This window comes from Falco rusticolus, chromosome 7 (assembly GCF_015220075.1).
Source record: "Falco rusticolus isolate bFalRus1 chromosome 7, bFalRus1.pri, whole genome shotgun sequence".
NCBI lineage: Eukaryota > Metazoa > Chordata > Aves > Falconiformes > Falconidae > Falco > Falco rusticolus.
The window spans coordinates 12,590,135-12,615,953 of record NC_051193.1 but is presented as its reverse complement, the minus strand read 5'-3'; the positions used below and the strand labels follow the sequence as shown (position 1 = coordinate 12,615,953).

General features: G+C 40.3%; 1 protein-coding gene across 1 annotated transcript in view; it reads right to left on the bottom strand.

Annotated features, from left to right (window-relative positions):
* ARNT2 (aryl hydrocarbon receptor nuclear translocator 2) overlaps positions 1–25,819 on the bottom strand; it is a 107,442-nt gene that overhangs the window by 22,063 nt on the left and 59,560 nt on the right. Inside the window, 7 exon segments of the mRNA XM_037394360.1 lie at positions 5,270–5,421; positions 9,492–9,566; positions 10,434–10,568; positions 12,617–12,693; positions 21,410–21,495; positions 21,957–22,022; positions 24,013–24,115. Coding sequence (XP_037250257.1) covers positions 5,270–5,421; positions 9,492–9,566; positions 10,434–10,568; positions 12,617–12,693; positions 21,410–21,495; positions 21,957–22,022; positions 24,013–24,115 — 694 coding nt within the window.

Genomic DNA, 25,819 nt, shown 5'->3' with positions numbered 1-25,819 from the left:
CTGGCCTGCTTCTGAAGGAAAAAATCACCTAACAGACAGGGATTACACACCGCAAGGGTTTTCCCCCAGAGAGACACTATAATGTGACAGGCAGTAATAGAGGAGATTTTGCAAAATAGCAAGATTGTGGATTTGAAACTCTGGAAAATTAGCATACATTTTTGGCCACCGGCTTGCATTTTAGATTTTTATCCAAATCTTTCAAATTTTGAACTAGATAGATTCAAATGTCAAGGGACTGAGAGACAAACTTGCAGACAGTCAAATGAACAAGTTAGGCACAAAGTGGTGGGAATGTGAGGGACCACTCAAAAGAACTACTGAAGTAAGTAACAGATTTTTCCATCCCTTGATGCTTTTCTAGAAGACACTTTTTTCAGACACCAGTTACTAGGCTCCACGGCAAACTGGCCAAAAACCTGTGACCTGCAACAAAGGTTGGAGTAGAAGGCCAAAAGCCTCCTGCTAGCCTCGTGGTGTAAGAACACCTAATACACGAATCACTTCTGTCCTGAGTAACATGCAAAAAAGGTCAGTCCTCCAGGTCACCAGAGCCATGGATTTTCCATATTATTTTAGCCAACACAAAATTCCTAAAAATTACCTCTGGAATGCAAAGAAATTCTTTGTTCACAAGCATAAAATGCATCTTTTCCAACAGAACCATGGGAGGTAATTTAATTATGTCAAATCTATGGGGAAGTTTTTCTAAATACCACTCTGTGGACAATAAACACTCATTAAATCCTGTTGTTAACGTGAAAGCTAATTATACTGTTCCATTTGTTTTTATTACCAATGACTTGGTGCGTGTGTCAATAAACAGCACATTAGGTCTCCTCTGTTCCGTATAAAGTATGTTTTCTTGATTCAGCCATATACATACAAATGAGCCAAACAAAACAGCATACTTAACAAGTTATTTGTTTTGTAGGCACTTCTCTAACTTAGTGCTCCTTCGCCCTTCTCTACATTTCATCTCCAATACTCATTAAGCTGCAGTACAATATAAATACCAATCGTGTTAACAGCACTGAACTTTGGGGACAACCTCCCCAATCCATTTCCTATAAAACCCAAATACTTTGGTGTATTTTCGCTGCAGTCTGTACAAGCTATGCTGCACTTAATTAAATTGAAATACAAAGCCAGGTGAGCGTCTTCTGCTGTTGTTTGCTGCCACTGTATAAATAGTTCAAATGATGCTTGAAACCTGACAGAAACTCACGGACCAGCTCATGGACCAGCCGACCAGGGAGAGCTGCATGCTGCTGTCGTGGTTGCTTCAGTCCCTGCCAACTAACCAGCCCTTTTGACTGACCAGTTAATACATGCAGGTCCCTTCCATCACCCAACTGCTAGACAGTTTTTGTAAAAATTATACAGGACGAGCGTTGATTATCAGTCTGGGCAAAACTCAAACCGACTTCTGACTTTGAAACCAAAATACAAACTCCAAAACCAAAACCAAAAAATTGGTTTCAATTTCAGTTTCACAGCTTCAAGGAATAAATGAAAGAGACATTTCCTGGCTCTACAGGATACCCGACATGGCAAGGAAGGTATCGTCTGGGCCAGCAGAGGACTCTGCCTGTACTGCAGGAACTCCTGGCTCACCCACGGGTTCGGCGTGGGAAAGCCCTTGGCTCGAACAAGGAATGGTTCAGCGCATCTGAAGGTTTTGATAGTTAATTCAAATTTAGTTCAGTACATGTATTTGGAGAAAAAGGGAAGATTCTGTGAAAGCTGCTTTGACAATGGGGAGGATTTCAGCCAAATTAATCTCTATGAACACTGAAGTCACCTGTTCCTTTTCCAGGCATCAGAGTAACCAAAAAAGGATTTGAATTTTAAAATTAAGTCTCTATGGTGGGAGAGGACCAATGCTACTGTATCCCTACCAAGCTGTTTTTATGTAATACAGGTACATGTGCTTCCCCTGTCTAGTGTGGACAAAAAGGGAGTAATAAAAGCTTTGGGGCTGCCATTGTAAAATCCTCTTTCAGAAACTCTCAAAATCTCCCTCTTTTAGCCTACAGCTTCAGTTCACCAAGGGTCTGTCTAACACTGGCCTTGAGGGATCAAATAGCCTGCTGATGGCACAGAGATCACGAGAAAGTAGGTCTCTAGCAGCGCTACCATAGACTGGAATTCTATCAGAATAGTTGATCTCTTCAGTATTTTGGCCCACGACAATCTGAAACAGAAAGCATCTCTCCCACAAGCACAGGCTGATTCATCCAGCAGGCTGCCTCCAGCACTGACCTGTGCCAGCTCACTCTAAGACAAAGTCTTGGGGCGCAGGACAACTGCAGGATTCATAAATGCACGCAGTGCAACACAGGACTTGGGGGCTTACAAACACGATACACCAGAATTTCCATAAAGGTCACAAAAACATCTTTCTTCTGTCTATATATACACATATAATGACTTTTATATATTTTTATCTGTCACCATGATGGATTATTTTATTCAAACGCTGCTCTATCCGTATGTTAAATAAACGATGATCACAATTATTATTTCTTCTTTTGGAAATCAAACAGTCCCAACTACACAGGAAAATGCGGTCAAATGGGGGACTCTTCTTTTCAGCCGAACACAGCACAAATGCTAAACGTTAAATGCTTCATTTCTCCAGGAAGTTTCTCTTGGATGACTACACCCAAGAGAAACCGAGAGAAGTTTTCTTTTCTTTTTTTTGCAAGGAACTAAGTGAACATTTGAACCTAATGTTTCATTATCTTTCCGCATCAGAAGTTTGGGAAGTTGACTGTTTGAAGCTCCAAAGGAGTATCTTTATAAAAAAAGAAAAAGAGAAACAAACCAAACAAAACAAACCACCACCACCACCAAAAAAAAAATAATCAATTAATCCCTCCACAACTGGAACCACCACTGCCCTCTACAGCCTTTTGGGAATTTGCTGTTACGCTGTTCACTGGCCAAGGCAAAAGCTGTTCTGTTAACAGACACAGAGACATATGTGCTGCGGCTTCAAACTATCCTACGTTAAAAACTGATTTAAACCTAGATCTTTCGGGTACATTGTCTTTACACTTTCATGCTGAACTTTAACTGCCTCAAACCTGTATTATATGGAGCTGACTAGGTTATCACAGCGATGGACAATCCAAATTTGTCCCTGTGCAGAACTCATTACGACTGCACAGTGGCAGGCACCCCTGCCTGGTCTCCATGTGAAGCACTTTGCTGGACCCTGAGCATATGATCCTTCCACCGACACGTATAGATGCTCACGCACACTGGGATCAGTGCCAACCAACCATTCCCAGCAGGAGCTTAATGAGAAGGCGGAAATCAACAGTTACAATGACGTACAACTCCCCAAGGCATCTAGGAAATCAGAAGTCAAAACATGACCCCAAAATGTGGAAAAAAAGCAGCAAAACAAAACTAACAAAAAAAATATCCAGGAACAGCAGCACATTACAGTAAGTCCTCTTTGGAAATCGGTCTGAGAAGTGGGAAGGAACAGAGGGAAAACCAGAAAACAGTTTGAATAATGCATTCTTTCTACTATTCAAAAGCAGACATATAATGGGCTGTATCTTGCCATAAGACTAGAACATTTTCAACATGTCAGGGAAGAGGGAACATCCTCTGTCAAAGTAGCAGCAGGCAGCTTCCATATTAGGTCAACATCTCTGGGTTGTTATTCAAACCTAGCAAGAGAGATATAACAAGAGCCAGAAGCTGGCACAGTCCTATTAATCGCAGTAAGTGCTGTGATGCCAAGCTGAACAGTATAGTGGAAGCTCAGAAAAAAAACATTCCCAGAGTCAACACAACATAAGTTTACAGCCCCACTTTGTGATCAGTGGACTCTTGGGAACAAAGCATAATTAAGCCAGCCTGGACAGATTTCAGAAGTCACTTTTTATTTTGCAGGCCTGTTTTTGCATACAAATTATTTGGAAGAGAAATATGGGATAGCAGAAATGTGGAAATATCTATTTTGATGCACGGTGCAGACAGGGAGATATTCAGCTGTCTGATTTCAAGACACATTGACTTGTTTTCGAGGACCTTAACTATTTATTTGTTTAAGCCTGACTTTTTGGGTATGCAGAAAAAAACGAGCAAAACAATTGTGATGATGGGTTTCAAGTGAGTGAAGGCACAGCCCTTCTAGTCCAGGTATGTGTCATGTCCAAAGGAGCAAGTTGAGGAACACCCAGAGACACTTGATAGCTTTCTAACTTCAAATGCCAAAGCCCCAGGGGTTTGGTTTTGCAAGGGGAGCTCTCAGCATGCATCTCCACTAGTAGACTGCTCGCTCAGCATTTCCATTATACAGTCCCACAGGTTGAGGTCTTAAAATCAATAATTTCTTCTGAGCTAAAAACCTGGCAAAAAATCTTTGGTCAGACCAGAAGCAGATTTTGCTTTAGAAACAGATTAAGTTTATATTGGAAAGAAGAAATATTTATTAAAAAAACCCCATGCTATAAAGCAATGTCTTTATCAAGGCCAGATTAGCTTCTGCAGTTACTGGCTCGTAACTCAGGAGGCTCCAAGAGCATCTCTGCTCAGTTACACAGTGATGAACCTCCGCTATACTCCTACATCGACCTCCTCCTAAGAGGTCCAGTAATAGATTTTTGAAAATATTAATGCAGACAGGATGATTTAATTTCCCTCTTAAGCTAAGGGGCTGGATCTGTCCCCATACTTGGGGATATTCCACCAGCTTTTAACTGAGATAAGGACTCAGTTCCTTAAGGACCGAGTTCCTTAACTGAAGGAACCCTTCCCACTCAAGCCTACTAGGAAATAATTTTGTCAGCTTTCATAGGATGTAAGAGTAGACACAGCTCAAGGAGAAGATGCCCAGGACTGGTATGATCGCAATGAACACAGACAAGCTATTTTCTCTTTGGCTTAGGAGTCAGGCTAACCTTCCTCCAATATCGGGACAGCTGGTCTGCTGCTGGAAGCTCTGTGCTAGTTTAAGGCAGCCTGGACTGAGATCAATGGGCCTGTCTAATGATGTAACAGATAAGCGATGTTTCAACCCCAGTGCAGCCAGGCCCTGGAAGCACCACAGGATAATAACACAAAGAAACAGCTACGCTGCGAGATCTCATGATGCAGGAAAAACCCTGTTACAGACTGTACTGTTACAGAGAAACAAACGTAGCTAGAAACAGGCTACCAAAAGAAATGGAATTTGCTTTACAGCAAAAAGCAATGCTTAAATTCTTTCAAAACCATGTAAACAAGCACCTGGAAAGGTACATACTTTACATTAGTGTTGGTGCAGATGATGTATTCAATCTCATCGGAATAAGGATTCTGAAATGTGAAGCTGCTGGTTCTGATCAGCATCCATTCCCGGTTTTTGGTGCGAAAACGATACATCACAGACAGGACTTGACCCTTCAGTTTCACAACCTGCAAAACCATTTGGAAAGGTGAATACAAGGAAATTTCTACCTGCTGTGTAAATGAATAGTAAACAGCAGTAACTGGTATGTGTTAAACTTGAATTACAGAAAGCTATGGACACAGAAGGGAGATACTTAATTTGGAGAGAATAAGGAAAATATGATTCATGTCTGTAGTTGTTTCCTTCAGAATGAAACCCTCACGCTTTTTTGTATAAAATGCCATTTTCCAGCCTGCTGTAAGAAGAACACAGATTCAGGAAAACCAACAGATTGTGCTGTTATCCCAACAGGGAAGCTTTAAGAAGGTTTTAATGTGCAATGCTTACAGAGAATGACAGAAAATAAATGGAAGATCTTTTAGAAGTTTGTATGTAAACTATGAATCAAATATTGCAGCTGAAAAAAAATTCCACAGGAAAAAAACATTCTGAGGTTGACTTATCTGCTCTTCTGCTTGGATACCTAGCTATACAATTCACATACTTGATATATCAAATCACCCATCAGATCAAAATACAGGATAACACTTAAACACGATGTTGGGTTTGGTTTTTTTAGAAACCATACATGGTTGTTGTTGGTTTTTTTCCCCCCACATGCATCATAAGACTCCCAGGGACGGCACAGTACTAACAAGAAATGCTTGCTTCTGGCTTTCAAAAGAAGAAAGAGTGAGCCAGTGTTTGAATGGAGAGGACACCAATACGCCCCTGTCCATTTTAATAGTATTAAAAAAAAAAAAAGAGTGCAAATTCTTTGCTTGGACAGCCTATTTGTTTATAGCTAAGAATTCAGATGTCTGGCAACGCTCAGTTCAAATTCTGGTTTTGGCACCTGAAGTTTTGTCAAAGTCAACAGCTGGGCACCAAGTTAGAACTAAGAAGCAACCAGTTAAAGAAGTACATTCAAAACAATACTTGCTCACTGGTACTGTAACTGCATTTTATGTGTTATCCGACAATCTTGGTTTCAGTCAGAAGAAAACTTACATGGTTTCAAGTCATTCAGCTGGCACTTAGCTGGGCTAGCTGTGTTTATTTTTTATTGCTTTTCCACCAAACTATCTCAGGGGTGCCTCAGGGAAGGAAAGGGAAGGTCTATTGCAAATAAATGCCACATCTCTTTGTGGACTCTTAATCCTTATCCACTGGAATTTATTTTTTATTAGCTATCTGCAGCTTGTATTCTCTAGAAGTAGAACACCCAGTATTTACCCTGTCTTTACTGACAAGCAACTGGATTAAGAAAAATGCTCCAATCCTGTTTTTTCCAAGGTTTGCATTTCAAACTGATCAACTGGATATAGGATTAAATGGAACGAATGCAAACACAAGACACAAAAAGCTTTAGTGATGCCCAGGGATGTTCAAAATAATACTTTTGGGCTGGTGGTTTTTTGTTGTGGGTTTTTTTTTTTCTAAATGCTTTTGTAGTTTGAGTTTGGTGAGTGACATTTTTATCGGCAATTTTCTACATCCACACCCAGGGTAAAAATCACTGCCTGTGTAAAAGTGTCCAATCTGAATAGCATCTTACTGGATATCCAATAGCTTTATTCTGGATCCTTTGATAGTAAATTCTATTTGTTGATCTTGGCTTTGAGACTATCTTATTCTGGCCTGATTTTCCCACCCTGATGAATGAATTTATCTTCCCAAGGAAGTAAAAGCTTTGAGATGGATACTGGCAGTTGACCAAAAACTGCAAAACCCTCCCTCCCTCCTCTGTTATGCACCAACCTGGTTCTGACACTGTCAGCAAATTAGAAATGTCAAGTTTTCTGGGGGTTTTAGAAAAAAAAAAGTTTATTGGAAATCAGTTACCTTTTAACGAAGAGATTTCTAAGGCCAAACTAACAATAATAAAACAAACTGCAGTGATCTATCATCCTGAAGTCTGAATTAAGCAAACATCAATTCTGTTATAATTGGTCTTAATATAATAACGGTCTTAAACCAGTGCACACAAACAAGATAGCACAAGATTTTAAAGCTGCTGTTTAACCTTCACCTTCTTACATTCTTTGGAAATAAAAACCACCTGGTGCATAGCTTAACTGTTTACTTCAGTCTTTTATTGCATAGTTGAAATAACAGCCCAAATCACACTGCTACTGTACTGAACAAAAATATACTGAAAAAAGAATTGCCTACTAAAGAAACAGCACAATATTTTCATAGGTTGGACACAGGTTGAGTGAACGGGATCTGCATTTTTCTCCTGCTGTCTTTTTGTATGACCTTAAGCAAATCATGTAGGTCCCTGATCCAGCAAATCATTTAAGCACATGCCTCACAGTGAGTGGTGACAGTTTGGTCCCCAGCAGCTGAGTTCAGGGATACACTGGCAGCCTCCCACAGCCTGATCTCACTCTCAGCGAACACAGCGAGGACCAAGTCATTAACTTGTATGTTAGTTAGTCAGCCCTTCTGAGCCCCAGGCAATCACTTCAGAGAGGGATGTTTGATGTGTTATTATCCAGCAGCTCTCTGTCATTGTCTCTTGGACAAATTAGTAGGATCAATCATCTGGGCATTAGTGAAAAACAGCAGACTCGCTCTGGCTGCTCTTCTTGTCCCACTGATGTGATCAGGCACAAGTTCAGGGAGCTGAACCAGCTGAAAGTTAGCCCCTTGCAAAAGCAATTAGTCCCTTAGCTAGCCTACATGGCAAGCCCATCTGTGCTAGCACCAGGACAGTCGGAAGGGTGGGGAGGAGGTCACGGAGGAGAGAAGAGGGGGAGTAGGACCTGGCTCCTGGTGACAGCTGCCCATCAAGGTAGGTTCAGCTGCTCCATCCACCCAGGGTGGGGCAGAGAAGAGGACTGGGTGTAGGCACCTAACTGTTTCAGGCACCTAACTCTAACACAGGCTCCTGCCTGTGAATCAGCATCTTGAATCTAAAAAGCCTTTAGCTGCTGTTGGAACTCAGTCCTTTCAAGGGACACTGAAGTGGAAGCAGAGTGCTCACACAGCCTTTTCTGCTACCTCAGTGGTGGGGCTGGGAGTCTCCGCCTGAAGGAAGGGATGGTGAGAAATAGCTCAGGAGTACTGATGTCTTATAATATCTCGGACATTTCTGTAGTAGACCATAACTTCAGTTTCACAATCTATTCTGCGGACACAGTACAGCATTTAGTTGTTCTCCCCAGAGAAGCTTCTCAAGCTCTGTTTTTGCATGATAAGCTATACGGGTTATTTTAGAATTCACTTCTTAGCCACATTTCACAGGCGAAAATACTCTCAGCATCCAAAGCAAGACAGATCAACAAAACTTGGTTGAGCTACAGGGTGTTGTCAGAAAATCTGGAACCGCTCGATCAACTGAAGCTCAGTAATTGGTTGAACATACTATGCCACGCTTTCTCGTGCAGCAGGGAAGTCGCTGAAAAGACCAGCAACAAGCATAAAGCTTGGGGAAAGCACTCCTACTGTATGTCCCAGACCAATCTGAATCAATAAGCTCTGCAGTGGAATAAATGCCTTTGATATAGCTTATGTAAACGTGGCTTAACTGTAAAAATGAATCTAAATCGGTAATTCTTCCCATATGTTGCATTTCTTTTGCTACTTCTCTCTGCATTTCAGATCCTAATAGGGAAAAAGGCCAAATTCTCTGGAAGTCCTGTTACAGAGTAAAAACTGGTATAACTCCATCGAAGTATGCGAAGCATGACATAACTATGCTAACAGAGAATTTAGGTCACAAATGATGCAGCATTACAGAGGAGTGATAAATACTTTCAAATCAACAGCCCATCTCTAATGGTAAATACTTTTGGTTATCACTTAACATAGTGGGATCTATACAGGCATCTCCAAAAGAGCTCTGTCCAGTGAACACTCATGTAATCTTTTGAGAAAAGAAAACAAAATGTGTAACTAGGTGACTTACTTCTGAAAATACAGCCAGCACATGCTGATTAACTGATTACTAATTAATCAACAAATGCTTTCATATCTTGCCACTCCTTCTCCTTCATAACAGAAAAACCACCTTGAAATGTAAATACAAGCTGCTTTTCTGAACAAAATAATAAATAAATTGTGGAAGAAAAGGAGCAGGATCCAGCACCTGTTGGAAACTTTCTCTCAAATGGCTTTGATCTTCAGGATGGCAGAATTCTAAAATATCTTTCCCCAGAAGATCCTAGAATAAAACATAAAGCTGCGTAAAAAACCCGAACCACAACACAAGTCCACGTGCAGATGTGTAAGTAATCCTTGCAGATATTAGGCTTACCACTCTTAATGGTACTACTCAGTTAATCAGAGATGAATCATACAAACAAAGTTTGTAGGCATCAAGTCCCATGTTGTATCTGTACTGTTGCACAGATACATGTATTTACAAATTTTAAGTGATCTTTTTAAAACCTGTGAAATGGTGTCTCAAAGAGACCGACATCCTCTATTACAGCTTGTGATTTTCGCAAAAACAATTACAAAGCTACCTGAAATCAAAATAAATGGGGGGAAAAATGAGCAAGAAATTATTTTTGCCTCTATGTTGCAACTGTTGAGAGTTAACCAAGGGAGAGCTGTGGTAGCCAGGAGTTTGTTCACTATTCTACTCAGTTCTGTGACTAGCCTCCTATTCACAGGAGCAGATGCAAGCCTAAAGGAAAAAGAGATGCCAGAAGCAATGTTTGCTTACTGTTCAATAGATTGGCAGAAGTAAAGATCTACGGGACTAAAACTCCAAGCACTGTTAACTTTCTACCACAGAAATGTCTTCACTGGAAAGCTGTGCAAGGGGTTTAAAGCATCCTGCTGATAGAATTCTAATTAGATCTAAAAGGTATAAAAAGATCCCCCACATAACAAAGGAGAAAACCGTAAATTTTACAGAAGCATGGACAGCAAAGAAAAATGAACAGCATTTAGCGCATGCCATATGAATTTTCAGCTACAAATATGTCATGGTTTTGCTGTTTGTTTGTTTTTTTTTTAATGCACAAATAGAATTTTCCTCATTAGCTCTAACCAGTCTCTGTGTTTCCAGTGACTCACTGACCTGGGGCTGGTAGCCAATGACACTGATGCACCTTGGGTCGACGAAGGTGATGACTCCATCAGAATTATGCCTAGACAAGAACTCAGTGGGGACTGACATGCCGTTCATGTCCATGCACACAGGAGAGCTGGTTACCTGGGACCAATAAAATCCACAGTATTTAGTCCGCTGAACAGTCACATTAAGTCAAATTTGATTACATAGCTGAAGAACAAAATCTGCTGGCAGACTTCTAACTACTGAAGAAAGAGATAAATAAAAGAGCAGCACATAAATGACACAGAACTGCCTTTAGTCTGGTTCATAGGGCAATCATCTCACCCCATGGCACCTACCTAGGCTTGACAGCACAGCAGGAAAACAAACACACTGGAAGTTGCCAAGAAGCAGGGATATAGTTAGGATATAAGTACAGCTGGATTAATCTCACTTTGTGGCACCACATTAAAGTTAGGCATCTTGGTTCCTACCTTTGTCAACCAAGAATGAGACACTTGCAGAGGACAATTCAGTCCACCCATTTTAGGATAACAAGGTCAATCTCTAGAAGAGGCCAACTCATTATCTGTAGACATACACAACAGACTAAACACTCAACTTTCCAGCGAGGTGAACCTCAGCTGAAACACCCAGACAAGCTGAACAAAGTTCTCCTGAGGTTGAGATAGGTGATACGAGGCCGGCAAGTGGCTGCTCATAATGAAAGCACAGTGTCTTATAAAAGCTCCTCAAATCTCATTAGAGAGAATGACACATTTCCAGCTCTGTCTGAAACCTGTGTATCAGGCCACTTCACATCCATTCATTCCTACTGAGGCCACAAGTGAAGCCACTGTTTTTCTTACAACTCCCAGAGCTATCTCTGTTAACAAGGTCCCAATGCAAAAGGAGCAAAATCTCCTGGTTTTGCTGTTTTGAAGAAGATTAGCCCGTTCACTGTATGCAAGATTTCATCTGCTGTTATAGAACAGAGTTTAATTTGTACACCTTGACTCCTTTGTGATTAAACCCATCCACAGAGCCTCCTCTTGCCCTCCCTCACATATCCTGCTGGTCTTCTAACATAACAGATGTTTTTACACGCCACATGTTACTAATGCAATTTCCTTGGAAATCATCTTTCTTTGGCAGCTGTAACACACGAATCCACGTAACTTCCTTCTCTCCATCAGTGGAATATATTACCCTTAATTATAAAAGCCAGATTAACTTCAAAAACATCATGCAATACTCTTGTAGCTCTGCCATAGCAATAGAGAAACACTCTGCAGAACTGCCAACACTTGCAGTAACACGCAGGCTGTTCAACTCAGGTAAGATGGGTTTGGCACCTGTGCTCTAATGAAAGGGTCATTCCACCTTGTCAGAAGGAGCGATGCCATCCTAGCAGATGGCAACGAGTGCAGGCCAACAGGAGATCATGCAAGAGGCTCACACACGTTCACCCAGGGCAGAATTCCCAGACCAGAAAGATAAGAACTGGCTTCCCTGCTGCGGTGAAGGAGATTCACCGCAACTGCTCTAGCTGCCACTCAGAACTCTCGTCAGCAATGGACAAAGAAGAAAACGTAACAAGTCGGTTGCAATCGGCTGGACAAAAAGGAAGTAAAGTTTTATTTCCACAGTTCCCTTGGCTGATATCACATCTGAATGCACAATACAATATACGCAGAGAATAAAGCTATTATTTGTGAAGTGCCTCTTGACTACCTTACCTTTACCGTTTTCAGAATGACTCCTGCAATCATAATTTTTCAAGTACTTGATTAGTCAGAGAGAGAGAGCGAATGAAAGAGTAGCAGGAAGCATATCACTGGCGTTGGGAGCCACTTTACCTACCATCTGCAGCACTGAAGTACTCCCATGTTTCCCAGTATCTACAATATCCCAGCCCTACACATCCTACAGCATGGCAGGTCTGTCCGTGTTCATCTTCCAGGAGCATCTTTGCTGCTGTTATTGGATTAAGTACACATATGCACCAAAATCACATTTCCATTTTGCTCTGGTGACATGTTCTAAACAAGTCACTGGCTGCACACAGACATCAAAGTGCTTTATATTTTGGAAGCGTATTAGAAGTTATAGTCTAGTACCAGAACTTTGTGCAAATCTTTTATAACTAAACCACAACAGTGATCATGCTTTCAGAAGTAGTTTATATAAGGAGAGACTGGCATTACCTGAAGCCTTCCTATTGCCACGAGGCAGTATTTACTACCTTGTCCCACATCAGCGTCTTCTTCTGGTATAGTCATTCCTAGAGTAAACAGTAACAAATACTGTTATAATTAGGAAACTGGGACGAGCAGAGGTGCTGCTGGCCTGGTTCTATACTATTCTAAATCATACAAAACATCCTTATTCTCTTCTCTAGGATCCAGGCATTATCTCTGGGATCAGATCAGATGAACTTTCTCAGTTGTGCTCGACCCTACATATCTCTCCTGCATATACAGTACCCACGTCAGCAATTTTGGCTGCTGAAGACAAAGCAGATACAAAAATTCCATTATACACCGAGATGGACAGTAACACTGCCATGAGCACTGCTCCACAGCATGTTACTGGAACCATGTGGTGTCTTAACATAGTGGTGAATGCACGCCATGTTCAGTTTTCTTTGTGAATAATATAATGAGCTTTAAAAACGAGGCACAGCCTAGATTTTTCATTAACTTTGTGCTCATATTTAACAGCCGGTTTTACTTTTTTCTATAATGGACTAAATCTGGGTCGTTATGTTGAACAATTGAAAAAATGCTGATTCCTTGCTAACATTGCTTGTTTCAGCTGTGTAACAGGAGTAACTATAAACACAGGAATAATTTCAAAACATACAGGTACTGTTTTCCATCTCAGTGTTTCACAAATAGGAACATTCAGATAAGCACTGCCTACTTGCTAGTTGGCTAAGCCTTTAATTAAGGCTATTTCCCAACTCCAGTTTTCAGATATCAATTTCCTATGAAGCACTTGAAAAAACATCTTCCAAGAGTGACACTGCTGACTTAAGTGATTTGTAAACTCTTTCACAAGGCTTTTCAAGGAATTCAGTCGCAACAGGCACTGAATCATTCAAGAGGCACTTTAAAGAACTAATGAAATTAATTGTGCAGCAGTTACCAATTATGAAAAAACAGCCACTTTATTCTTAAAATCTGTAATTCCCGATGTACGTCAATCTTTGGACTGTGCAGGGGATGACAGCGTACAACTTAAATGATGCAAATTCTTAAATTCTTAAGTTTCTGAAAAATGACTATAAATGCTGCTGAATGAACTGAAGTAGTCTCTGAAGGAAATTACTTTGTATCAAAATAGATAAATCTTATCTGACAATCAGTTTCTAAATAGCATTCTACAGGTATTTTTCAGTTCTCATTGAGCAATATAATAGAATAAAATATATAAAGTATGGAAAAAAACCCCCATTTTTTTTTCCTATAATATATTCAAATTTTATTTGCCATGGAATTCACAATTTTGCAGGCATAACTTCATCTACAGCCCCCAACACATAATAGGATTTTACCAGGGGATCACAAGAGCTTTACAAAGGAGGAGCATTAGTGCCCCTTCTCACAAGTGGGAACTTGAGGTACAGTATGAATTTCAGTGTCGCACATTACAAGATCTGGGCAAACCCCTCCTTGCCTTCTACCCTATGGTCTTCCCATCCAGAGATACAAATTTGGCCCTAAATAACTCATTAGCTTCTAAACCCATGTGTTATCCCTCACCAAATGCCAAACTTCTAAGAAATGTTTTCTTAGAAGCTGTATGAGAAGATCAAGGTGACAATATGTGACTGTAGGACTACATTTTAAGAAATTAATCATTAAACACATAAGCTAAAAAAAAACCCCAAAACCCAACAACATTGGGTGGAATCAATACATGTTATTTTGTAATTAAACGTTATTTTGTGCTTCTGATAAGGGTCCCTCTGTGGGTTACTAGGGTCCCAAACTTTCACTTAAGAACCTTCACCTGATTTAGAACATCCTTGAAATGAAGACAGTCTGCATTTACTCTCCTGCAGGAGTGTCCTGCGCTGCCTGCAGTTTATCAGGTCCTTCAAGCCATTAAAATTACAAAACCTTGTTTTGGTATTTCACACACCACTATTCCAATCTCTCCTCTGTTACACACTAGGGAAACCACAAACAAGATGCTGAACACAAATAAGTCCCATGCTCTGAGACACCAGCATCCCACAGGGAGCATCAACCATTGACATGAAACTATAGTTAAGAGACTCATATTACAGAAGTATTTTGTCTTCCTTCTTTGCTGTGCTTACACACAGTTATTTCTTCAATACAAGACTTAGTAATTAGCTAAGGACAGCTGCAACAGGCAAAGGAACTGAATTTGGCAGCCTCTGGAGAAAAAGACAGTAAACTACCTTGAAAAAGCAGCAGCAAACTTACCTACTCAAAATTGTGTCCACTTAAAGACAAAATTTTGGCAGACACGTGGCTACTATCTACTCACATACCTGTGGAGCACAGGGATGGTCAAGCTTCCAAAACTAAACTTAGACTCCTCCACATCAGCAACTTTAATTTTCAATAGGTAGAAACCAGCTGAGAACTGTGTGCAGCTACACAATGAGAAAAGGCAGCCAGCAGTTTCACCCAACAAAGTCGAGACTGGAGGTGTGAACCGAGAACAGGATAAATTAAATGACGCAGCAGTTTAGGAAGGACCATGAAGTCATTGACTCTGCTATGAAACAAACACAGCAGTGTACTAAAACAACCAAGCGAGGAAAGAAAGCACTGAACCGAAGAGTTGACCTAACACACTTTGGCTGGAAGATGGCAGCAGGGGATGGATGGGGAGTCTCTTGCTCCTCAGTCCTCAGCTCCACACAGCAGCAAACCTGCAAGTTCAATCATCAGCTGACAGAACAAACATTTTAAAAGTTGGTGCCTGAAGCTATCATGGTTCCATTCAGACATTCAGTATAGATGGTCTGACTCCGAAGACGGTGGGTGATTCCAGGCCCTGTCACCTTCAGAGGATTTTCTTGGTAGATGCCTGGTACTTCAGAGAATTAGACCACTTAAACACAGGGGCCCATGTGCTGTTTTAAGGAAATATAGGCATTCTAGTTGGATAGCGTTAACCAAAAGATCCCTTTTAAATGGAGTTTTCCATTTGAGGACAATTTCAAAATATTTTCCCTTGACTTCAAAAGCTTTTTCAATCATTTCCTTAGCAGCACAGTGTATTGCAAAGGACAGCAAAGACACTCAGCTGGATGGCTTCCACTTTGCATAATCTTTTTTTCTGCAGCTTTCAACAACGCTTTCCTTTTTAGGAACTTGGTCCATCTTTATACTGCCCAAATAAACTCAAGGCAACATAAACAATCTCCAAAATTAAACCTAGCTAAGCAACATCATTTCTGATGTCACTCTGTTGGCAAGGGAGGCTGTTCTAATTTTCACTTTTTTTTTTTTTTTCCCCCAAGGTGGATTATATTTGGTCTGTATAACACACTGGAAAATGTATTAGTTGGGCTATCCCACAAGACACCCTATGAATAAAAAACAATCTGGCTGGAATTAATCAATACACAACCCAGTGAATTGCAAACCCTTCCCTAAAAGTGCCTAGAGTGAAAATATGCCAGAATGATTGACTGCTCATCTTTCAGGGTAGGTACTATTACGGACAGCATTCCACAGAGGGAAATTAGTTTCTTTATTCCTTTGCTGATACTTACAAAGATTCAACTGTGGGTGTACTTATAGGGGAGGATGCATTTGTAGAAGAGATTTACTTTTGCTTTAGCATTCTTGCTACTGAACATACTCCAATACAGACAGCTAAATAAAGATATGTGTGCTGCACTTAATACTGCTTTGTCCCGTTCCTAACATAATGTAACATTGCTCCTTAACATCACCAAGTACCATCAGTATCTCCAAAAAATGTTGTGAAAGCCTTAAGGAAAGCAGCCATGAACTGATCTTTAGGGGGCATCAACAAAATAAACATACATTAGTTGATCACATTCTTTACGTGCAACCCTGATATAGGCTTTATTTCTCAATCCCAAATATATGCTCCTCTTGAATAATAAACACAGTGCTACACTTGTTCAAGTTAATACCAACAATTTGCAAAGCTAAGCCTACAACTGAGCATCACAAATAGAATGCTGTGCCATTAGAGGTTATATTTAATTTCCAAATGTCCTTTATGCCAGCAAACAGTTTCCCACAGAGCAATGGCATGTGTTTGTGTGGACAGAAGGAACTTCTTTGTTTTCCCAGTGAGCTTCCAGTTGGCTCTAACAACAGAACAGCTTCATTTTCTGCCTTCTTTCTCTACCCTCCTGCCCCATTTTTTCTGTGAGACATAGAACAGTGTTAGTGGATTTGTGGTTTTACTTCACTACACTCAAAAATAAATGATTTATGAGTCTGTAGAAGGATGCAATGTCAGTGTCCAGTGGCCGCTAGCAATCCCCTGTTAGTGCTTGTATCTGTGAGAACCATTTCTGACAGTTACATGCCTGTGCACGAAACTGTGTGACTTTATCTCCCATACTCAACAATGGAAAAAGGCTTTCACGAAAAAAGGCTGTGGATGTTTACAGCATAACAAGGAAAAATCTCATGAAAAATCCCAACAAAACCTAATTTTTTTGTTGTTGTTTGAAAAGCCTTAAAAATGACAGCACTGCAAAGAATATTCAAGCAACTATGTTGTTTTGTATTGGAAGAGGGAGCACTTTGCACAAAGTCCAGATTCTGGCCAAAACTTTAGAATAACCTAACAGCTTTGGCATGCTGTGGTTAAGACATTACCGTAAGTCTGACTTAGAAGACTAAAATGTTTCTTTTTTAACTAAGGAGAAAAAAAAAGATTTCCCCATTATTTGAATTTAACGTTATTCTGGGACCTTTTTTAAGTTTCTGAAGTATGTATCTATCTAAGCCTTTTCATCACTATGTGTTTTTCTGCAGGTTCTGGCTTTGATTTACAGGAAACAACCAACATCCTGACAGACTGTATCTTCTCTCTCCACCAAATATTTTCCATCAATTGTTATGGTATGAAAAAAACAAACAACCTATTAGGAAAATATCGTATAGACCACATAAGACTCATTTCCTTTCAGGAATGAGATGTTCAGATGAGAAAAAAATCAGAAGAAAAGCAAATCTTGCTGAAGTTGAAAATTGAATGAGCAGGAGAAGGTCAGCATTTCTTAGTTTTGTGACTGGTTATGGAACGTGAAGAATTGCCTAGGCTAAGGATCACAAATTCTTCCAGCTGTGCTGCTTCGCCGGGAACAGTGGGACAAAAGCTGGAATTGGTGCTCAGCCAGTTTCAAACAAGGGGTCTTTTTACCTCATTCAAAATAATCCAACACTACACTGTCATTATTTAATCTAACATGCAACGTAGCTGGTTGGAATGTCGATCTGGAATATCTGACTCCTTTGACTTCTACAAAAGTTTACCCCAATTATTTGAGGCCAACATGTAATTTATAGGGATGTAAGTGTGTGGGTATCATGTGCCGAGCTTTGGACTTGAGCTTAGTTTTACCCTTCTCTTGCCGGCATAATGGAGGAAAATGAACAGACCATTAACAAACAGCCTGAACGGAGGATGAGGCATGATGCTTCCTGTGTTTCCTCTCCCATTTCTCAGTGAAAAAGGGGCAAAAAAAAAAAGGCAAGCTAGATGTGCAACAGTGTTTTCATGCTAACCACAGACCTGAGCCATAACAGAATTTGCCTTCTACTTTAGATCTCTGAAAAAACCACAATCCAGTCCTTAAAATATGCCACCATGCTGATACCAGCTGTCTGTAGTTTGTTTTCACCTGTTTAAAGTCCTTAAATTACTGAAGAGATTTAGCATAGATGACTCACAGCAGCAGCGTTGTCAAACCCAATAGGCTATCACACTAATAATGATCAAAGAGCAGTGCTTGCCATGGTACTTCTGTATCAATACTGATTGTGTTATAATCAGTGTGGGACTAAAAAAATGAACACATTGGCCACAGACAATGCAATACAACCCCAAAAGAAAAAATACCACCTGTTAAACAAATTACATTAGGTACAGATTAAGTGCATTTGCTAATTAATTGTTATTTCATTTATGAAAGTATGTTTTGTATGTTGCATATAAGTTCTATAATGCACATGCCACAGTGCATGCTCTAAAAGAAAAGGATATGGAGTTTATATTAGAGTGTCCACTTGGCAACTGAAATATAAATGCAAATGATCTTTTCAATAGCTAAATTTTTAAACAGCTGTGATTTAGCACAAACCCATTTATTCCCAAGAACCCAGAGATGATGCAAAGGTCAGGGGCTTGCTCCTCTCTGATTTGAACAAAAGTAATTTTATTACAGGGTAGAAAAGCCTTAGCAAATTCAATTACTGCTGCAGTTATTCCATTTGCTTTGCAGATTATGGTTGAATATACCACTGGAAATGAGGAAAAAAATGCAGCGATGTCGCCATTGACTTACCCAAATGTAATGGGGACTAATTCAGCCCACGGATATTCCCATTCAACTCCACAAGTCAATGGATACACAACAATCACCAACACAAAGTGGGGAAAACTGGGAGGGCAAATAAACACTCATAGAAGGGGCCCCAATTCAGTACTATCTGGCCTGAAAAAGGCACTCGGGCATGACTATTATGAGTAACAATTTGGATGGTAACAGAAAAGACTATTGAAATTCCACATAAGGCTGTCAAAATCGAAAATATCCCTTAGGATTACGCTATAGTTCGGAGGCATTAACCTTGTGGAGAAGCATTGGGATATCATAAGGGAGGGCCATATGGTTTTGAGGAGTGGAGTAACAGAAATGGGATGAAATTCAACATTACTAAATGCATAAGCATGCACTTGGGGACTAATAACAGTCATAAACTACAGCAAAAAAAAAAAAAGGGATGAAACTTCATATTACTAATTGAAAGATCACACCAATTCAAAGCTATTTTTGCTATGAACTGGAAGATCTGGAGTTGACAACTGAGAAAAAGGCAGCCTGGTATATATATCAGGCAATTTAGGATGTCAGCAGGATGCACTATACAAAAGAGAAGCATGCCATATCAGATGCTACCAGCCAAGATAGGAAATACCATTTTCATTATACATCACTACAATCTCATCTGGAACAAGAGTTTATAGTGCCAGTCACCCACATTTTGAAAAGTTAATGAAAACACAAACAAGTGCAGAGAAAAGACACAAGGATAAAGAAGAGAATGCATTGTGAGAATGGAGATTAGAGGAAAAGGGCTGGTTTAACTGTGCAAAGTCAAGGCTGACAGGATATGACACCCTTCTGGAAATGCACCAGAACACTGCAGAGCGACAGAGACACAAAGCAGGAAAACTCCTGTTCGATCTTCAGTGAAATAAAACCAAGAATACACTGGCATAAGCTTCCCATAAACTAATGAGGATTGGAAATTAAAAAGTTTGTTAAGCATGGAAGAGCAGTGGGGATTTGGAAGAGCTGGAGATGGGGAAAACACCTCGCTGACGTGAACTGGAACTCACAATATGATACCTGGCAAATGGGTACTCAAAGATCCAGAAAACCTTTTTCATCCCATGCTCCTGCACTGCCGTGCCTGCTCCCCTACAGAAATGGCAGCTGGAAGTTGTATACTGCTGACATTGTAACCTGGCACCGATATGAGTTCATGTGTTTGCAGCTCTGCATTAGCAACATACACCCCTGAAGCGTCCGATCTCTTTAAACATCCCACAACACGCAGCAAGCTTTTCATTCGAGCTAAGCAAGGAGCTGAAAGAAACCCCGTTTGACCTGCACCTTCCTGAAGAAACATCCCGTACATCAAGGCTGAATTCGACTACATTTGGAATTACTGATAGAAAAGTTAATCTCTTTGTGGAAGAAAAAATAACCCAAACCCTTTCATTTTCATAGAGCAATTTACACACTGTGCTCTCACTCTTTTGAGACAGAAATGACACTGAAACATTTTGACTCCTACAGCACACTGAAAGCTACTAAATCCTATTAGCAACAAGAGGGGAGGTTTTCCTCCTCTTCTGAAACTGCAGTTCAGCAGGAAATCAAGAAGTAGTTCACATCTGCACACCACTGCACAGACTTGGTGCAAACCAGCTCTTAGCATTCATAATCCCTGGACAAATGTGATTTATGCTTGCGGTGTAAGACCACAAAAGGGCAGGACAACTCATGGTTTGATTCATGCCAGCAGGCGCTGTCATATTGCAAACAGCCTCTTCAACTACTGCAAGCGCCAAGGTCAACTAACCCAGTTCATGATGATGTCTGGATGAGCTCCACTGTCTCCTCTTTCAATTTTTCAAAGGTAAATATTCCCATATGTAATACTGAGTTACTGTAGGTAAATGTTTTCCTCTGTAGTTCAAAGAAACATGCCAAGAGTTGTTTCCCAGAAAAACACCCTCAAAACAGAATTTATCACAAACACTGAACATTCTCCACTAACGCCACCCACTGTGAAGACCTATGCACCTAAACAGAAATTACACATCTTCATACATAGGTGCTTGCAATTCAGCACCTAAATGTAAAAGCACTGTCCTATGTTTCTAAATGCTTTGTATCTACCTTCTTAAAATTAGGCCATTTTTATGTTCATTCATCGGACTGAAAACTTTTGGTCCCAGTTGCTGGAATCCTGCATTACTGACAATTCCTACAGTTCCTCTGTGCCAATGAAACTGGGAAGGGTTTCACATGGAAAAATGGGGAGGCTCTGAGTGAGTAACAGCAGTTGCTTTCTTGATATCAAATCTTCTCAAGACCAGACGGAATTGGTTACCCCACTAAAATTCAGCCTGGTTTTGTACCAGCAAAGGAACCTGAGCCAGGTTTTCAATTGTCTTGAAGACAGTGTGGTACACACCACCTTCAACGAGATCAGACAGATACATACCTGCTGGTGGCCAGGCCTTGATATAGCCAGTGCAATGGACAACAGCATACTGTGCTTCGCCTTCTTTTACTGGGCCAAGGCCATTCCTAAATGGAAAGGAAACACAGAAGTATTATGTTGACTGACTTTCAGAAGAGCTTTATGCTTTTAAACTACAACTACTAATGATTTCCTGGTATTTGCAAGTTATGTTAGAAACAACCCACCATCAGCGTAGAGTTCTGTACGATGTCAGCTCCATTACAACGCTACTCAAGCCATACCTGTTTTCCATAATATTTCTCTGAGAAAGATACTGGAAGCTTATTTCAGACATGGAGCTGGTTAAGACAAAGTCGTTGAGAGACTTGTGCAAGGTTTACAAAAAGATCCAGTGACTCCACCACAGCTGAATTTAGTGGCAAGCTCTCCCTTGAAACTCAGCGCTGTTTTACACTGTGTGCTAACACAGATGTTTGTCCAGTAGTACTCCTTGAGTGAGCTTAGCCCAGTGGAAAGTAAGAGTGCTTATGGCAACTAACTGTTGTGCTAAATTAAGTAAAAGTACCTGTATCTTTTTCTCATGGTGGTTATTCTGTTCAGAGGTAAATGATCCAGAGGAGCATTTCCACACCTAGAAGTAAATTAATATTTGAAAGGGCTCAAAAAAGAAATCTAAATACTCAAGATGAACATGCATTTTAAGATGTTTATTAGCATATATAAGTAGACAATAATGGATACTTATTTCTGATAGAAAGTCACAGATTCATGTTTTCTTAGAACTTGAAGCTTTCACAGACTGAGCTTTTTGAGTGTGGTACAAATATTGTCTTTACTTTATAAAGAAAAATAGAAAAGACTACAAAAGGATTCCCTCCTGCACACCCCCAACCTAAAGACTATTTGAAATAGATATTCCAAGAATGGCTAAAGAATAGATACACTTCAAAATACTATAAAACAAGGGTGAAAACTAGAGAAGAATGTAAGTCAAGCCCCCAGATATCCACACAAATCAACCTCAGTGTTTCAGTAGCTCCCCAGGACAGAGCATTCTGACTGCCATACACCAGCTACTATGTTAGTAGATACTAATCTAATGTTTACAACCACAGACTATTTACACTGTCAAGTAACTTTGTTTAACACTTGTCCATGTATATTTTGTGATATTTCTAACTATGCTGAACTGCATAATTTTAACAATCCATTTGAAGCTGAGTAAATAGTTTGAAGGGTAAAACCAGTTCATTTTTAATGGAAAAAAAGAACAATAACAATGAAAGAAGTAATCACAAGGAAAGTTCACATTATTTGATGCTCATTCTTCCCACAAGTTTGTCGTTTGGTTTTTTTTTTTTTCTACCAGTCACTGCCAAAGAGAAGGAATGAACAATTAAAATAAGATTTAGAATTACAAAAACAATGGAGCTACTGGCATGCATAAAATTACTCTCGTGCACTGGAGTTTACAGAATCAGGGTGCTAGGGAATAACTGCAATCTGAACTGTTGTTTTAAAAGCTGGGGCACAACTGTAAACAGGACATTTGGCCTTGTTCCCTTCGCACAAAGAAGTCCTCACATGATCACTGTGTGCAGCTTGGAGGAAGAGAAAGCAATGTTCCCAGCTCTGCCAGCCTGTGTTTCTTTCCCCCCAGTTAAGGGGGGAAAGACGCTATAGCTCTGAATTCTGATCTTGCAAGTATGAAGTATATAAACCCCTTACAAAGGCACCCAAGAGCCATACATTCAGCCTCCTCACATGAATGGAAGAAAATCCACCACATAACCTAAGAACAGGCATCTGTTTTAATGTGTGAAATATTTTGCTTTGCATGTTTCATTCCATAACAAATTTGCATCGTCTGTTTTCAGCATATATACTGGATATAGGCTGCAGATGCAATTGTGTACTTTCCCTCCCTAACCACACAGACAGAAATTTATTGCAATAGCAACAGGCATTTTATCCCATTAGCACTCGAACAACAGAAGTGCCCACAAGCCCCAGTCAGAAGAACTGGGCTGGCAAATCTCTTTAAAGCAGCCCAAGCAATGCAGGAGAAGTTGGAAAATTGCAAAATAAAAACCCTCTAACAATTACTCATTTATCTAGCATCAACCAGCTGACATCTGGTTAATTCATACCAGGCTTAGGTTAATTCCTACATAGCTGGCAAGTTTGTAGCTGAATTCCTGTTTGTCTTCAAGATTCTTTTAGTATTATTGGTTTGCTGAAAAAATACACAAGAGTTGGTCTTTCGTTACACTTGTGAAAGTTTTGTTCCCAAAGTATTGATTCGAACAATTTGACTAGAAGAGACAATGGCTTACATTCCAGGGGTGAAGTTGTCATGAAGTTCTCTGGGGAAAGCATCCTACACCCCACACTGATAAAAATAACTGCAACACACAGATGAGGTGTTATTTTGTCATTAAAGGAAGACAAGTTTCAGTTTTACTCCAGTTCCAAAAGCAAGATCTTTGGAAATGCTTAATGGGAGAGTGTCATTACAGCTTTGTTTCCTAAGCGAGGTAAAATTAGTGCAATAAGGTATCTGAAGTCTAATCTGAGACAGGACTGGAACCATCACAGGAATACAAGGTAAAGGATAATACCTCATCCTGCAAATGAAAGAGCGCCTTGATCCCATGCACATTCTCATTGAAGACTGCTGACCCTCTTTCTTTACTGTTCCAGTCTTCAAGTCCAGGATTCGTCCTAGAAAAGCCAGGGAGAGCAACTGATGTTCAGTACATAAGTTTAATTCCATTTACTACGAACTGAGACGACAGTAAGTTCATTAGCTAAATGTCATCAGCCCAGTTGGGGGAAAAACACCAACAAAAAATCTTGACCATGGTCTCACACAGGTTATGTGCTGGCTTAACTAATGACTTCAGTGAAGCTGACTGAGTCACAACAGTGATGGCTCTTTTCTCTGTTGGCCCAAGACCAACTTCCAAGGCAGGGTCAAACGTCTGGAGGCAGAGAATGACAGCAAGCATTTTTGACTCGATCTGCTCGTTCCACTCTTTACCAGAACTGTGGATAAAGCAACATGCATCATTCCCCTGACAGCTGCCCCTCCTCCCCTCTGCCTTTATGCCTATCCAGGACGCTTCCACCATACCACCACCTCACATATTCAGAACTGCAGTGATGGTGAGGAACACAAAAGATCAAGATTTTCTCCTTGATGATAAGATACAGGTTATATCACAACAGCACTTGTGGTGAGGCACTTTCAGAGTGGATAAAAACCTGACGTATCGGGCTATTTTTAAAGTTAATTTTCAGCCGGATCAGGGAGACGATCTGACTCACCACAAGCAACATGAGTCTATGCAAGGTCCGTGGCTGGACCCTGCTGATCAGCAATAAGCTGACTACAAACCTCAGGATCTCAGCCCACTGACAAAGCATTGAAAAGGGATGACAGCTACCAAGTCATCTCAACAGAACACTGAGCTGACACTATAACAGTAAGCTGAGGGAGGTCTTTATTAAAAAACAAAGGTAGCAAGGTGGTAACAGAATAATCTTCCCATTCTCCTGAGACAAAACACAAGGCAGTGACTACCACAGAGAGGTTCAGATCAGTGGTGATGCGGTACAGGGTATCACCTAGAATCCTACTGTTTCACACCAAAGAACTAAGAATGGACTTTGGCATCTACAGCTCAGTTGCTAACAGATGACTATAAAATCTTGTGCCTTAGTAACACAGACTAAAAATGAATAACTGGCCCAGATCCACAGTGCTTCAGGGCTGGATACAGCCACAAATGTGACAGTGGGCAAGAGAAATGCAGTGGAACAGCTGCCGGACAATTAAATGACAGCTACCAGCGCTGACGACACAAGACCATGAGCAAACCTACATGTTTAAAGGTGAGTGTCTTTCAGTAACTGAAACTATATAAGCCAAGTCTTTACTATGATATAACTAGACAAGTCTACAGCAAAATATGATACCGTACTCTGTCTATACTAAACTGAAGAAATAACACAGAATACATTCAAGGCCTCCCTCACCAGATTTACTCACAACTTTCTGTCCAAAAATGAAGCATGAAATAATCCTACTGCCAAATGTTAATTTCAGAAGTACTTTAACTGAAAAATATTTACCTCCATCCATGAATGGGAATAAAATAACTTACAAAACAGTTTAAAGATTATTACTTTAGATAAGGAAGTAGGCAGCAGCATTTTATTCTTAAGGTATACTCAAGATTACTTCTGGAGGAAAGCCATCCTTGTCAACAGAAGGTTAGATACTATTTGGTATAGCTCCAAGGTATAGATATATCTCAGATGGTTAAGTTGTTAGCAAGCCTGGGACCAATTCCTAAAGATGCTTCAATTCAAAGCACTGCGCTACCAGCACTCATACCACTGTATTTCTCAGCTCAGTTTATG